Genomic DNA, 16801 nt, shown 5'->3' on the forward strand with positions numbered 1-16801 from the left:
TATTGCAACACAGCAGTAGCCATGAGGTGACCACGCTCGCTGCCTCCTGCACCTCAAAAATAATAAGACCTCCCCGAAAATAAGGCCAAGCGCTTATTTCAGGGGTCAAAAGAAAATAATTATTTTTGGGGAAACACGGTACATACCAGGCCTAGGTGCTGTGCTACAATTATAGCACTATGTGCAAAACAAAGGCTGAGTACCTAGATTATAATTTGAACAGCTTGTTGCATGAATCATATCTGAATTTCCCCCATGAAATTCTCCCATAGTTCAGTCTTCAATTACCCTTAGCAACTTGATTACACCGCTTAGAATTAACATGAAAGAGATGAATTTCTCCACATCTCCATAAAGTGTATCGTGACTTTCTACCCAATACCCAATGCTAACAAGCACTTAAAGGCAAATGAGAATATTCAAGCTCATTTTCTAAAACAGACTCGTACTTGCTATGAGTAAGTGTTCTAATATATAGTATAGTTCATATGCAAGGGTTATTGTTCAGAACCAGCATAACAAAGCCCACCAAAGCATAACAAGAACACACCAGATATACTACAACTACTATCACCACCCATGTGTAAAATTGATTTTGATTTATTAGTATTAACATTTATTTCCTCACCTGTCCTCCATATTTCTCTGACTGCAGCAATATTTGGGCCCGTTCCAAGGTGTGTATAATATGGACCCTCATCCTTCTCTATAATTTGTTCTGCAAAAAAAAAAGTTTTAAATAGCTGTTAAAAATATTGCATGGACATTCAGAAACACTACTTAAATTCCTTAAATTAAACTGAGCCTCATTTGACTCAGGTTAACTATTCTGTTAGCAATAAACAAGCAGTCTTCGACTTATAACCATTCGTTTGGAATTATAATGATGCTGGAAAAAAGTTACTTATGACTGGTCCTCAGATTTATCACTGCTGCCACATCCCTGCGGTCATGTAGTCAAAATTCAGGCACTTGCCAATATGCATGTGTTTATGGCAGTTGCAGCGTCCTGTCTTGTGACCTTCTGAGGGGGCTCCTGACAAGCCCAGTCAATGGGAAGAACCAAATTCACTTGATGACTGTGCAATTCACTCAACAACTGTGGCAATTTGCTTAATAAAGGCAGCGAAAAAGTCATAAAATTGGATGTGACTCACTTAATGGACGCATCACTTAGCAACGATTGTGGTCATGAGTCAAGGACTACCTGTAAAACACTTCTATTAGATAAACTCATTAATTATATAATTTTGGCACTGAAATGCCGGAATGGGATTAGCAACTGAGTCACACTTCAATATGAACAAAGAGAGATGGTACTAACACTATCAACAAAGGTTATTAATCTAAAATTGGTAATACTGCATATAAGTAAATTCTGCAGGTGGTTGAATTTGTTAAATAGTTTGGATTCTTCCTTTCACATTAAAAAAAAATAGACATTACAGAGTATTATGTTGCCACTGGAATTCAATATGTTGGCCAATAACATGGATTAAGCTTAATTTCATCATTCATAAATGCTATTAGTCACAATTCCTGCATAATTCTGAACAAAATAAAACAATTCCTTCCTTGTAAGCTGTGGAAAAGAAAGATAGATAGTTGGGAATTTATTAGCTCTGATTTCACAAATTGATAAAAGCTCAGCATTAATAGGTTTTACATTTGAAGAAAATTCAAGAAATCCAGCTAGTCAAGGAGGTATCTGCAAAGAATCTGGATAAATGTAGAGGATCTTCTTGTTATGGAATAAAATGACCGTTGGCTTACCTGAATGGTCGTTCTCTAGGCGCTGCGGGAGTGTCCAAGCATGGGTTAACTTCAGCTTGCTGCCCAAGGACTGAGTTCAAATCTTTGTGTAGCCATGCCTCCTGTTTCCCACAGAGGCTGAATTTTAAAAACAAAGGTATCCGATCCAATGGTTGCTGTATGGAAAAGTCCATATCTTATGGTGCAAGGTCCTGCATCCATCCAAGAAAAAACCCCAGGGCGGGGGTTGGACACTCTCGCAACGCCTAGAGAACGACCATTCAGGTAAGCCAACGGTCATTCTCCTAGGCGCTGCTTGGAGTGTCCAAGCATGGGACATACCCAAGCTATGTAGTCCCAGGGTGGGAAGAAGGAACATCCCAGTTAACAGGGGCCACAAGGCCCCCTTGTAAGACCCGCCTTCCAAACGAAGCCTCAGCCGAGGGAAAGGTGTCCTGTCTGTAGTTTCGAATGAACGGAGACAGCAAGGACCAAGTGGCCGCCCGACAGATCTCCTCAATGGGTGCTCGAGTGGCCCAGGAGGCCTCGTGGAGTGTGCTGTTATACGAGGAGGAACAGGCCTGGCTTGTTGTTCGTAGGTCAACTTTATGCATGCACGCAGCCAGATCCGCTAGACCCGCTCCCTGGGATGGCTAGGGTGCGGGCAAAAGTTGGGGAGGATCACCTCCTGTGTTTCTGTGGAATAAGCTGTTAATCCAATCTCAGAAAGACCCAGTCCGAATGTATGATACAAAATCCTCCCTAACGGAGAGCACAGCCAGCTCTGAGATTCTGCGTGCCAAGGTAATGGCTATGAGGAAGGCAGTTTTGAGTGAGAAATGTCGTAGACTAGCTGAGCGAATAGGTTCGAATGGCGGTGATGTTAGGGTCTGCAAGACAATTGACAAGTCCCAAGTCGAGTAACGGTGCACTGTCAGGGGGGTATAAGTTGGTAGCCCCCTTCAGGAAGCAGCGAACCCTTGGGTGTCTGCTGAGCGGTTGAGAATCGTCTCTAGACAAGATGGTGGCTAAGGCTGCAGTCTGCCTCCGAAGTGTGTTGGGGGCAAGACCCTTGTCCAAACTGTCCCGTAAAAAATCCAGAATTTGCGGAATTGTCACAGCTGTGGCGATGATTGATGGAAGTGACATCAGGAAGAGAAACTGGTCCATGTCGCGTCATATATCTGCACATTGGAAGGTCTCCTGGATGCCTGGATAGTGCAGATGACTCTGTCAGAGAAGCTGCCTGCCTTAGGAACTCCCCCTCAAGTGCCACACGGCCAATTGAAGCCATCAAGGATCCGGGTGAGGAATGGCCCCTTGGTAGAGGGAGATTTGCTCCTGAGGAATGCGCCAATGCTCAGTCACCAACAGACTGACAAGGTCGGCGAACCAGGACCTCCGTGGCCAGTGCGGAGCCACGAGCAATACCTTGGCCCCCTCCAGTAGGATCTTCCTGATCACCTGAGGTATCAGTGGGAGGGGCGGAAACGCATACAGCAGTCCCGGGGGCAGCGGCATCGAAGAGCATATGTCCCTTCCGCGTCAGGGCATTGGAACCTTGAAATAAACTGGGGGAGCTGAGCATTCTCGGGACTGGCAAATAGGTCTAGAACCGGGGATCCGAACCTGTGCGTCAGCTGGTGGAACAGAGATGGATGAAGCTGCCCACTCCGAGTGCTGATGGTCGTTCTGCTCAGCCAGTCCGCCGTCACATGTTCTCCCCGCAGATGTGATCCACCCTCAATGACTCGAGTTGGGTTCTGCCCAAGCCCCAACGCTTCTGCCTCGACATCAGGGCCGTCAATTGAGTGCCGCCTTGATGATTAACATAAGCCTGGTGGCGATGGTGTCCATCAGAATGAGGACATGACGGCCCTCGATGAATCGAGAAGTGGCGCAGGGCAAATCTGGCGGCTCTGAGCTCCAGCCAGTTTATGTTGTGGGCGAGCTCCGTCTGCGACTACCTGCCCTGTGTCACGTGAGTCTGTAGGTGAGTGTTCCAGCCATATAAACTGGCGTCTGTTGTTATGACCAAGCACTCTGAGTTTCTGAGATCCAGAATGGGCTCTCACCCCTCCCAAAGCTTTGGAAACCAGAAAGAGAATCGAGTAGAATCCCCCACCTTCCTGACCCCGGGGGGCACCTGCTCTATGGCCGCTATGTCCAGTAGATGCTGGATTTCCACCTGCATCATTTGTCACTTGTGGGCCGACTTTGGGATGGGGCAACAAATGAAGGACCAAGGAGGAGGGATAGGAAGTCTAAGGTGAGACCATGACGAATGGTGTTCAGTACTCAAGTGTCCGTTGTTGTCTCCTCCCACTGGTCAGCGGTAAAGCTGTAGCCGACCCCCCGATGGAAGGGACCAATGACGGTCACTTGGATCTGCGAAAGGAGCGGTTGGAGAACCCCCCTTGAAAGGACCTGCTGCCTGGGTCTGTCCCTGAAGGACGCCCTATCCTGGGTGCAGTCCTGTGATGGGAATAGGACCTGGCCAAGCTCCCCGAGGTGGAAGCGGAGGCATTGTTCCGCAAGACTGCCTACAAAATAGGGCTGACCTTTGCAGTCCGGTTCTTGGTGACCGCCAGTAAAATCTTCAGTTTGTCCTTGGACTCAATCAGGACAGAAGTCCAAGACCTCCCCAAATAGCTTGCCATCTTGAAGGGTGCCGAGGCCAACTTCACTTAGCCTTCATGTCTGCCTGCCAGTGGCATAGCCACGCAAGTGGCCGGGTGGTCACATTTGAAGCATAGCCCTTGATGAAAATTTGGTGCCATGAAGTGAAGCGTCGGCCGAGTACTCGACCGTGCAATGATCTTATTCATCTCTTGGCGTGACCTAGTATCCCCAGCAGGGAGGTAGGCTAACAGTTTGCAAAGCCAAAATAGTGCTGTCCTGTTGAAGTAGGAAGAGGAGGAGGAGGCTTTAATGGGCCCACTCAGGTGGCCATGTGAGTTTTATGATGGGCCTCTCCATCTTTTTGTCTTCCGCTTTCAGACCCTCTAGCAGGTCGCTGGGAGGGCCGAGTTGAGGTCAGCGCCACTATGGGATCATCCACTGTGAAAGCTTTAAGAGCTCCTCCATGCGGTCTCTACAGAGTAGAGCTTCTCATCCACCCCACTAGGATTTGGCTAATGACCTGGGTTGAACCCATTGTCACTGGATGATATCCAGGAACAGCTGTGGTGCTGGAACCAACTCCTGAGGAGTGATTTCCTTAAAGAGGCCTGCGCCTGGATCCCCCGGTCCTATAGTCTCCTTGTTACCCTGATCAGTGGTATTCTTATCAGATTGTTGTGGGAAGTCCCATTTGAATGGACGAAGCCTAGCCTTGGTCAGAATGGCCTTGAACATTGTAGGCTTAAATAAGCCGAGAATGCGGGGGCGTTGGGGGGTGGATTCGCATCCTCCAACAGATCAGGGGCATCCTGTCAACCCTCCTCCTCATCAGACACCTCGCTGACCGCTGAGGAAGCAGGAGGGGAGGCCCCAGAGGGTTGCGGGAGAATTCCAGTGTTCGCCTTCTGGCTTTGGCTTTGGCTCAGGAGGGGCAGGATAAACCCGTTGTTGGATGCCATTAGCAATCCCCTGTGATATTGCCCATTGCACCACCTCCTGCATTGCTTGGGATAGCTCAGGAGCCTCCCCAGAATTAGGGCTAGTGGAGGAGCCTCCTTCCCCCATTAGAGAACAAGCCTCTTCCATGTCTACCTCCTCCAGAGAGGAAATAGGAGACCTGGGGAAGCCCTGGAAGGGTTGGGAGAAAATCCAAAATCCCCTTCGTCTGCCAGAGATGGAGAGCCCTCCTGTGGAGTCTCCACTAAGGGAATGTCTGTAGAAACTGGTGGTGGAGGTGGTTTCCTGGCTTGTAGTGTGTAGTGCCTGGGTACTAACTGCCTTTGGAAACTCTCTCTCCAGGGCCTTCTGTCCTCTTTCAGCCAACCTTTCTGTAGCTTTTGAGATTTTCTTGGCTTGGGGCTGTTTCCCTTTTGAAGGGCAGCCTGCACTGTCCCCCTTAGTAGCAGGGTTGGGCCTGCTGTGTTTTGTTAGCAATCCCTGGCTTCAGACACGTTCCTGTTGGCTATGGCACACTTCTTTCTCAGTCAGAGCTTTAGATGTGATAATCCCAATAATGTAATAGTTCTGGAAGTATGCCTCTTTAATTCAGTCCAAGTTCTGAGAAAAACGGGGCCTTGCCGGGATCAGTAACAGTCAGCAATATTTTGGCGCCAAAATGGAAGTCCCAAGGTGCTTCAGATCTGCGCAGTGATAAAGCAAGGAATGGCCCGAGAAAGCCAAACTCCTTGCAGCCGTTCTCCATAGTCTTCCTGGGGAGGGGGAGACCTGCCTGGAGATCCAGAGCGAGATCCCAAATTAAGAAGCCCTCCCAGCGGCGATCTGCAGTGGAAACCAGGTGGCAGCAAAGCAAACTGCTTGAGAATAAAGTGCCGCTTTTTTTTTTCTGGCCAAAATGGCCACCGCAAGCTACGGAGTGCACCAGGGAGCTGCCAGCAGTTCTGAGAGCTCAGTAAATTTAGAGCACCGGCAGCAAACTCAGAGAGGTCTCTACCTGCCTACCTGCCCTCAGAGCTCGCCAGCAGCCACTGACGAGCCTCCCAGTGGTGCCTCAACTGAGGTGGTCGCAGAAGGCAGCCGCGCTCCGAGTACCTGTTCCGCGCTTCAATTAGGTGTGAATCTTTATCCAGTGAATTTTTAAAGAATCCTAACACTATGTGCTAAACACAAAATAAGAAAAAAAGGCTACACTAACTATTTGGAGAGTCCAATTGCTGTTCAAGGACTGGAACTCCCCAACTGCATCCTTTTAGGGTGACTGAGTTTTTAAAACTGAGCCTCTGTGGGGAACAGGAGGCGTGGCTACACAAAGATTTGAATTCAGTCCTTGGGCAGCAAGCTGAAGTTAACCCATGTTTGGACACTCCAAGCAGCGCCTAGGAGAACTCATGAATTACAGCATGTGTAAATATTTGGAAGTTTCTGGGGAATTCTGAGGAAAAGAAAGATTTTAATAAAAGAGAATATCTGTAGCTCAGGGTTGAACTCTGGAGTTCTTGGTGCTCTGAGCTTTTTGCTTGCAGACGTTTCATTACCTGACAAGGCAACATGATCCATACAGAAAGACAGAAAAGATTTCAAAATTCAACCATGCAAAAATAAACCACAGGACACTTACCCACACAGTCACAGGTTGGAAAATTACTCTGTCCTTTCTTTGAAGGTGTATCAATTAAATTCTTGTAGGGGTATCTAAGAATGTCAAGGGAGATTCAAGAAAACTACTGAGTGTATTCTTTGTTGGAGAACATCTTAAGTTCCCAGTACCCTGTTGCTTTTCAGTCTCTAAAGTTCTTAATGTTGGAAATGTAGCTTCACTTACATGCTCCACATTTCTAAGAGTGTGCATGGTATCCCCTGGCAAGCCATCATCACCGTTACGGAGGATCAGTTGCAGATTTTGATCCTTTTGTTCCACAGCACCTTGTGATTTAGCTTGGCTTTCCTCGCAGATGTCACCATCAGCTCTTTGACTGAAGATCTGAGGAAAAGGATGCAGCTGAGGGATATTCATGGTTTGTTGTACCTGAGAATTCTTGTCTTTTTCTGTAAACATCTGCCCGTTTTCACTTCCTTGTTTTATGCAAAAGTCTGTTTTTAACTGAGGAACAGTCAGCAGATTACTAGAAAGCGGGGCTCCACATTGAAGAGCCCCCGTGACCCCACTCAGGCTGCTGGCACCTTGTGCATCGCTAAAGCCTATTGTCTTGAGGGGCTCTGGCACCATTTCACAGCCTAATGGCTTATTTCTTATTTTGCCTTGTATTGAAGCCGGTAAAGGCCGATGGAATATTATCTGAGTTTTCGGAAGAAATAATACAGCTGGTTTTTGCTGGGATGACAAAGCACTCCGATTCCGCGCCTTCGGTCCTTTGGTTTTGGAAGATTTTTTCCCCAAGGCTGACAGCTTGGCATCTTGTGATGCAATGCGCCCAAGTCTGCGCAGTTTAGGTTTTTTCTGTATGTCCTGCAATTCACTATACTGGCATTCTTGCTGTAGCTGACTTGGTTGGTCTGGTACTACTTGAGGTTTCTTCTTCAATCTTTTGGCCCTCGGTACTGATTTCTCATTCTTCCGAGGTGGCTGCCTTTGCTTGACTAACGAGGAGGTGTAATTGTTCCTCCCAAATACCGATTGTTTCTTCTGCAATAGGCACTGATCCTGCTTATTTTTTGATTGCATATCAGGTGGTAATCGACCAAGAAGGGTTGTCGTCATCTTCGGATTGGGGCTTGTTCTGCTCGATTCAATTATTGCTGCGAGTTGAGTTAACTGGGTGGCTACCTCTTCTTCATCTTGGCTGTGAATACCACCCTTAAATACAGAACCGCTTTTTAAATTCAGGTTGTGAACAGCCTTTCCCTCCCATTTGCCAAGCATCTCTCCTTTGTTCCACCACTGTCTGGCGGTACTTGAGGTTTTGGAACATGGCCCAAGAGCAGTTTTATGATGAAGAGGACATTTCTTGGTAGCAATACCTGAATTTCCACCAGACGCTAAAGCAGAGAAAGGTCTGGTGTCTTTTGAGGTGCAATGCAACCTACGCAGTAAGTTAGATGGACATTTACTGGGGAACTCAGAAATAGCACCTTGAGCCTTGTAGAACAGACTCTTATGGTTGATTCTCCTCTGGGAGGAAGGATGAGAAAGAAGACTGTGGGTCTTTTTGTGGGCAAGTCCCTTTTATTACTTTCAGTGCAGATGATTTTAAGGGACACGGGCTATCCTTTTTGTAACTGTTCAGCAAATGCGACGCTTGCTGCTCTAAACCTTCTGGTTTAGCTGGTGAAGAATGGCCTAAAGGGACCTCGGACAAACGTGTTAATGCCTCAATAGCTACCACCTGTTCCACAGTTAAATTTCTGTTTTTAATCAGAGATAAAAAAGTTGACTGAAGTTGCAAATCTTCAGGTTGGGAATCCTTACTAGGAATATCTGAAGCACCATCATCAAGACAAGCACCCCTTTCAAGCACAGGAGTACAGGGTGGCTTGTCCTGCAAATGTAAAAGTGAAATGGTTTGCAATAGTGAATTTTCGGCTTCCTGATTTGCGTTTGGGTTTTCTGTCTGGTGGCCTACATCATAGTCCTTCTTTTCTGGAATAGCACCATATGTTCCAGTTGCCAAAGGGTAGATGCTGTTCAGCTGAGCCGCTTCACCCCAGGAGGCACTGGAGTTACTGTGATTGCAGCTGTTGGCCAGCTTTGCAGTAGTGTTCACATCTGCTTTTTTCAGTGTGCTCACATCTGATTTCAATGATGTGTCACATTCTGCTGGTGAATGCGGTAAGATTTTAATGCCATTTCTAGCTGTATGTGCAAATAACTTGGGGGCCTCATCTATTATGCTGGAAGAATAAACAAGTTTTGCATTTTCAAAATGTGTTAAGTTCTCATTCCTGGTTTCAGCGTTACAGAGATCTCCATTCACATGGATATTAAGTGATGGATTTTCATTCGGCACCCACTTCTCTGTTTCTAAGCCGGCCATACTTCCTTTTTCATTTGTCTGCACATCTTCCCAGGGCAGTGAGTAGTTTGCTTTCAACTTGTATTTTTCACCATGGCCATATGCAACATATTCCACAAGCTCTGCTCTGCAGCCATTTACTAGTTTGCTTTTTAGATCTCCCTGCAAAACAGTACAAATACATTTTAGCAAATGCTGTTCACCATGGGATTTCATAAGCATTGGCAAAAATAGCAATATCATATTAAAGTTTGCAATGACTATCTGACTAGATGCTTTTCAAAGTAAGTGCTACCCAAGATCAGATTCTAGAACAAGGTACCAACTGTTTCCTCCTAAGTAATTTACGCTAAAATCAATAGGCCATACAAAAAGCAACCACAATATTGATTACCAAGGATGTGTTGTTTTGTATTTAAAAAGAGACACTACAATAATAACAGTTTCAAATAAAGGAGAGATGTTTGGTCTAGTTAGTATTTAAGGCACCGGCTAGAAACTGGGAGACCCTGAATTCTAATCACTTTAAGTTATTTATTTAAAAAATGCAAAAGTAGGATATGACTTAATTAATTATTTAATTAATATACGCTTATCTTATTTTCTTTTCTCATGGAAAATGCTTAGCTAGATGTGCATCTTAGATTAGCCTGGTAGTCCACAATCTGAGTAAAACAATTCTGAGACATCAAGTCAGTATCAGAAAATGCAAAAAATGTGATGGAATACTTGTACTTCGTACAAATAGAAAACATGGCAGAAATATTTTCAGAAGCAAGAATAAATTTTGAATTGAACCAATGAGTTAGTAATTGGAAGTTTGAAGCTTTGGGTTTTTATTTCTGTTTGCTACTTTTGCCATTTATGGAAAGAAAAACTCTGAATGATGCTTCAAAGAAAGACAAAAGTCATCTTTGACACACTGTCTATTATCATGCTTCTAGTAAGGTGGCCACAGAACAAAACTATTTGTAATATTAGACCAGACTACAAAATGAGAAGACATCCATGAACAGGAATGGAAATTATGTGTTTCTCTAGCTTTAAAATTCAAAGCCAGACAACTGGCATTTACTCTGAGTACACAACAAAATTATAGAATTACAGCTGCCCCAAATGAGTTGTTTGTCAGAATGAACTGGATGTATTATTCTCACCATGTTAAGCTGCAACTATAAGTAACGCAAGCATGACTGTCAACCTTGGAAAGAATGCCATTTCATAAACTGATAATGACCTCGCAACTTTAAAATATTGGTTTACAGAAAGTTTCTTTTGGTTTTCCATTTTGTGCCCTCAAAACCACAACAGGGGAAGGAAAGCCTAGCTTGCCCTGTGTGTGTTTGTGTGTAAAACAGAATAAAGTTTCTATATATTAAAATGTAATTCATAGAACTGCCTCACAGCAATTCAAGGTTTGTTTCTTATCACGGTCTGCTAGGAAAAAGAGGGTGTTGTGAGTGTATAATTTCTGCAGATTATTAAAGTAGGTTATTTTGCAAGCACTCTGGGTTTGAGCACCATCAACATAAAAGTAACTGAAACGTCTGAGGCTAATTTGGGTCGCAGCATGCCAACTCTATGAATGAAAGCCAACAAGAAGACCAACAATACAGACATGTGTATATAGTAGGACAGTCAAGGGTCAAAACTATTGTGCAGATGGCCCTAGATTCAGCTCTAATTCCTAATGCAACTCAGGTTAAAAATCATTGAAACCATACCAGTTCTCTTAAATAAGACTATGTGTTTAGCCCCATCAAAGTACTATAGTGTCAAGCATGCCTCCCTCAGTAACCAAGAAAGAAACCTCTCAATCCAATAGTTGTGGAATTAAAAGTACTTTTACTGGTTACAAAGAGATAGCAGCGAAGTAAAGCAAGGTTGAGGCAGGAAAGCACGAAATCATACATATCAAACTTTTGCCCAGCCCCCTCCCTCCAACAACCCCCACCCCATTGCCCAATCTGCATCTCCCTTAGTTGTCATGTGGGTTGCATCTCCAAGTAGCATCATCAGGTTAATATGCAGGACGGTTGGCCTTGACCAGGTCCAAACATCAGCCATCAGCATGCACAGACGATGGTGAGAACAAAACTCCCTGTTTGACAAATCCTCCTGTCCTTATTCCCACCCCAAATACCATGCCCTCCCCCTCGTTTCCATGGCAGCCAAAAACAAGCAAGCGAAGCAGAGGTTGACATCCGGCCCTCCTTCAAGAGAGATATCATCCCTGCAGAAAAAGAGAAAAGGAAAACAAACAATACAAAACAAGAATATTAAATAAAGGTTTATCAGGATAACTAGAGTAGAATTACCATAAAAGTCTGGGAGCTCTAACATGAGATTTGTCAACCCATTCCACCTGAGAAGGAGGGAAATGTTTCCAGAATACTAAATACTGAATGCGACCCCTTTTTCTGGAGTCCAAGATTTCTTTAACCTCAAAATGTTGTTCTCCCTCATAAGAAGAGGGACCAGAGGTGAATGTTGAGGAGGACGAAAAGAAGAAGTGTGTTCCGGTTTTAACAGGTTCACATGAAACACAGGATAAATTCTTCTAAGGGTCTTTGGCAACTCCAATTTTACCGATACAGGATTTATGATTTTCACAATGGGGAACGGTCCTACATACTTCGGGCCCAGCTTTATGCCAAATTGTCTAAATGTGAATTTCATCAGGAGAAGATCGATTACCTGGGATACCGTATCTCCCACAAAGGCATCGAGATGGACCTGGCAAAAGTCCAGGTCATTACTGATTGGGCGCCTCCTCGCACCTGCAAGCAATTGCAAAGTTTTCTAGGATTTGCACATTTTTATCGTCAATTTATTCTCTCGTTTGCTAGCATCGCTCTGCCCATTACAAATCTTCTAAAATCAAAAGGAGAAGCAAAACCTCAGCCGGGAAGCCTTTGAACTGGACTATGGAGTTTCAAGCCACTTTCGAGAAATTAAACCCGTTCTTTGCAGCAGAACCAGTTGTGAAACACCCTGATATGGATGCGCCATTCGTGGTACAGGCTGATGCCAGTGACGTGGCAGTGGGAGTTCATAAAGTTCAGAGGCTCGGAGTGAGGACTGAGCGGACCAAAGTCATGTGTTCTTCACATATTTCCGTGTAGATAAGGATGTCGTCGAGATAGACTAACCCACCCTTGTACAGGTGCTCATGCAAAACTTCATTTATTAATTATATGAAAACTGCTGGCGCCTCCTGCAGACCAAACGGGAGTACCCTGAATTGGAAGCATCCCAAAGGGCAATTGAAAGCAGTTTTCCACTCACCCCCTTCTTTGATTCTGACTCTGTAGTAGGCCTCCCTACTCTCTCTTCAATTTTCTCTGTTACTTCTAATAATTTTTGAATTTCAAACATAATCTTTTGCAACTTTAAGGTTTCTTTTTCATGTTGCACCATTCTTCCAACTTGTAAACACTGCCACGCTGGCATTCAAAACTTTTTATTAAATTTAAAGCAAGTTCATTTATAATCTTTCAAGACAAGGCTTTGTTTTCACTCCACTCCAGCTGCCAATAAAGCTCCTGAAGAGCACCTGTACAAACAACCCATGCTCTTACTATCACTCTCTGTAAACAAGCTGAGGAACCTTGAAATGCAAAGTCAAATGATCAAAGAGAAAAAAGAAAAGACAATATTTCCAAGCCTCCAGGTGGCAGTGTTCCTTTCCCTCTGTTATTACAGCCCTCTTTGTATTCCTTTATATCTTCTCTATATTCCAGGCTTTAAATTCTTAAATGGAGCAAAAAAAACCCCACAAAACCATCCAATCCAGCATTATAAAAATAAGGAAAAAGATTTTAATCCATAGGTATAAAAAAAGAATATAAAAAGTAGAAGAAGAAAAACTAATCCATTCAATTTAAAGAATAGGAAACATTTGCAAAAGTTCCATCCGGAAAAGATTTTTTTTAAAAAGGATAACACACTGTCTAATGTAGCTTAATTTCGCTTTTTCTCTTGTTTTCAAATTTAATTTAGCTTTAATTTTTTTTTGGGGGGGGAGTCTCTTTTATAATAAGATTTCCTCACCAGATGGACACACTTTCTCTTTCCGTTTTCCTCCCGTTCCGGAGCTGTCCCAACTTCAGCAGCTTCAATGGCTGCACTTGTCGCCGGCAAAAAGAGATTCTCCTGGATCAATCAGGGACTTTGCGGTGTCCTTGAAATCAGCAGGACGTACTCTTCCCTGTCACCATCTCTTTGGGACGGTTTATGTCCAAAAGGACCGTCCAGTGGCAAAAGTATCGATTGCGATCTTGGAGCTCCAAGATCGCACGTCATGTCGTTGCGACGTCAGCTCCTCCTTCCTCACAAAACTCTTGAATGTAATCAGCTACCAGACTTCTGCCCTGAGTAAGTTTTCATTTTGGTTCTTGCCTTATGCTCGGCTAGCGGGTCATCGAAGCGTTTCCTCAGGATGGCCTTAAACGCATTGTAATTTTTCAGCAGGGGGGGAGTCATCATTATGCAAAGCAACCATCCAGGCTGCCGCCTTATTTTCCAATGCCATAGTCATCACTCTCACCTTGGCTTCTTCATTGGGGAGATCTTCTCCAAACTGTTGCATGAAATTCCAGACCTGGATCAGGAAAAATTCCTAGTTCCCTGGGGTCACCTCCAAATTTCACACCAAGAGGAGGAACTTTTGCCATTCGGAGTCTGCGGGGTGCCCCTCCCCCCTTGGAGGGGGTCGTGCGGCGGCTGCTGCTGCTGCCGTTGGAGCTCTCCCATCCTGATCAGCTCCACTGTCTGCCCCCAGGGCCCCCCCAGAGTGAGACAGGTCCTCCTCACGTTTCTCTTCTTGATCAGGAAAAACAGCTTCCTTCTCAGCCCGGCCCTCACGAAAACGACGCTTCTCCCAGGCCTCTTGGAAGACTTTCATACCGTGGGACATCATGAGATCCTCCTCTTTGGCTTCCTGCCAGGCAACTGCAGGTCACCGCCGTCGGCTGGTGTAACTCCGGCAGGAATTTCCTCAGGCTCATATTTCTGCCCCACTTCCAACAACCACCTAGGGCAAACAGATCTTTCCTCCAAATTCAGTTCCGCAATACGCTCCGTCTCCAAAGGGCATGAGTCTCCTACAGCCAGCCATTTGTCCTCCTGGTCACTGCCTGGGTTGGACATTTCTTTGGAGGCTTGGGTGTTTATAGCACTCCCCTCAGAAGGTGTTAGCTCCAGGATGAGCGTGAAGAGAGACCTTGCTTAATGTTAAGCATGCCTCCCTCAGTAACCAAGAAAGAAACCTCTCAGTCCAATGGTTGTGGAATTAAAAGTACTTTTACTGGTTACGAAGAGATAGCAGCGAAGTAAAGCAAGGTTGGGGCAGAAAGCACGAAATCATACATATCAAACTTTTGCCCAGCCCCCTCCCTCCAACAACCCCCACCCCATTGCCCAATCTGCATCTCCCTTAGGTGTCATGTGGGTTGCATCTCCAAGTGCATCATAAGGTTGGTATGCAGGACGGTTGGCCTTGACCAGGTCCAAACATCAGCCATCAGCATGCACAGACAGTGATGAGAACAAAACTCCGTTGGACAAATCCTCCTGTACTAATTATTGCATGCCCTACCTCCCCGTTTCCATGGCAGCCGAAAGCAAGCAAGCGAAGCAGAGGCTGACATATAGTCTAGTGATTGACTTCAATTTCTAGTAGACTTCTATTTGAGCATAACAACAATGCTGTTAAGTGAGTCATTCAATTCTAAAATTAATATTCTCTCAGGTCTAACCTGAATAGCTTCTGCAAGTGAAACAAGATTTGCAAGAAAGAAGACAAACAAGCTATAATTCTAAACAATCCTGGTTTCCTATTCTGTGAAAATTGGCCCAATGCATAAACCAGACAAGGCTGTAGTCAGGTAAAAAATTATAAGTATTCATTTTACATGCAACAGCTGCCTGGTCTGTATTATAAAAAACATTGTTGGTCATATTAGTGCCCTCTACATGTGATGGATTTAATAATTCTCAAAGAGCTTGGTCAACACATTTAGACAGATGGATTTAGAACAGCTAGATAGAAAGCTTCATGTACAACATGTACAACTCAATCTCACTTTGATGATTAACAACTTTCAATATACAATTGTTTGTATGCTTAACAGCTTTTACTTGTGTCTACTTTCTTCAGCAGATAAATATCTTCTGAATTTTCAAATGAACATGCATTGTCCATTCACAGAAGACAACAGTAAAGGTAGAGGTTTAACACAGATTTAGTGTTGAAAAATCTCCAAATACCTTCCAAATTATTTATTACGCCTGCCAGTGATATTAATGGTAATTAAAAGAGAGATGAGAACATTTCATCAAAAACTGTATCCAAATTCTATAACAGCTATCATAAGAGAGGTGAAGTCCAAACTAGAAAGCTAACTTTCTTAATACCAGTAGAACTAGATAGAAGTGAATGCAAAATTATGTATGCCTGTAATTTTACAGAAAACACTTGCAGTGGGCATTTATTTTTAATGAGATTACTTAAAGTCTACCTCCTTATTTCTCACAAAAAAAATTCCTGTTATGTGATTCTTCTGCCACAATTACCTTGTTCCCATATGCTACTGAAAATAAGCTTTAGCATATACTCATTTAAAGAAAGTATTCTTATTTTCACCCTTGAGAAACAGTTTGGTCTAGTGGTTAAGGCACCAGGATAGAAACCAGGAGACTGTGAGTTCTAGTCCAACCTTCGACATGACAACCAGGGTGTCTTTGGGCGAGTCACTCTCTTCCAACCCATGACGTAGGCTTGGGAAACAAGCCTGTTGTTACAACCAATGCAACAATACTCAACTGATCTGGAAAAAGTGGATTATGCACTTGTTGGAAAATGCAAGGAAGAAAAAAACATCTTATTTTATTTTATTTTTGCCCTTGCCAGCACTCTCTTTCTCATAAATTAAATTTCACAAATAGTATGTCCTGAATACAATTAGTAATTATTTGATTGCTCCATTTCTGTTTATATATGCATATCCCATACTTTAAAATACCATTAATACAAGAAGAAAATTAGAGTAAGAATATCCCAGCATTTATTTAAACAGTTCTGGCTTTGGCTTTTATATTGCTTGTATTTATAGACCTCAAAATAGGGCATGCAGGATTTTTCCCCAAATTTGTTTGGCAAGAAAAGAAACATAGAATTAAATATAAATTATTGCAAGATGCTAAATAAAGAGGAAGGCAAGGATTACCATATTTGAAATTGTACTTTGCAGTTTGTTGTTTAGTGTAGATGAAAGAATTAGTGACTTTGTAAAATAGGGGGGGTATTAGAATTGGAAGGACATGCTTAAAATTTGGATGGCAATGTTATTTATAGCATGAAAAAGTTAAGAATGTAGATTTTAAAAATCATTTTATTACATGTGACCTATTTAGACTTTGAAATAGATATAAAACAAGATTTTTTTCCTAACATACTTTTATGGTTATCACCCCAGGAAGCATTTTTAGAGAGAAAT

General features: G+C 43.8%; 2 protein-coding genes across 2 annotated transcripts in view; both read right to left on the reverse strand.

Annotated features, from left to right (window-relative positions):
- Window positions 1-639: 639 nt before the first annotated feature.
- On the reverse strand, window positions 640-8475 carry LOC116518340 (methylcytosine dioxygenase TET1-like). Its single transcript, XM_032231674.1, has 2 exons — window positions 7154-8475; window positions 640-718 (listed from the first exon to the last, which is right to left on the reverse strand). The coding sequence occupies exons 1-2, from the start codon at window positions 8210-8212 to the stop codon at window positions 707-709; spliced, it is 1071 nt and encodes a 356-aa protein (XP_032087565.1). The 5' UTR covers window positions 8213-8475; the 3' UTR covers window positions 640-706.
- The window catches only part of LOC116518715 (methylcytosine dioxygenase TET1-like), a 90049-nt gene continuing 81692 nt past the window's right edge, over window positions 8445-16801 (reverse strand). The window contains exon 7 of the mRNA XM_032232231.1: window positions 8445-9464. Coding sequence (XP_032088122.1) covers window positions 8445-9464 — 1020 coding nt within the window. The remainder of the gene's footprint in view (window positions 9465-16801) is intronic.

This window comes from Thamnophis elegans, chromosome 15, assembly GCF_009769535.1.
Source record: "Thamnophis elegans isolate rThaEle1 chromosome 15, rThaEle1.pri, whole genome shotgun sequence".
Lineage (NCBI taxonomy): Eukaryota > Metazoa > Chordata > Lepidosauria > Squamata > Colubridae > Thamnophis > Thamnophis elegans.

Excerpts from the sequence above, each read along its gene's own strand:
- LOC116518340 (XM_032231674.1), bottom strand. The coding sequence starts at position 8,212 with ATGCTTGGCAAATGGGAGGGAAAGGCTGTTCACAACCTGAATTTAAAA.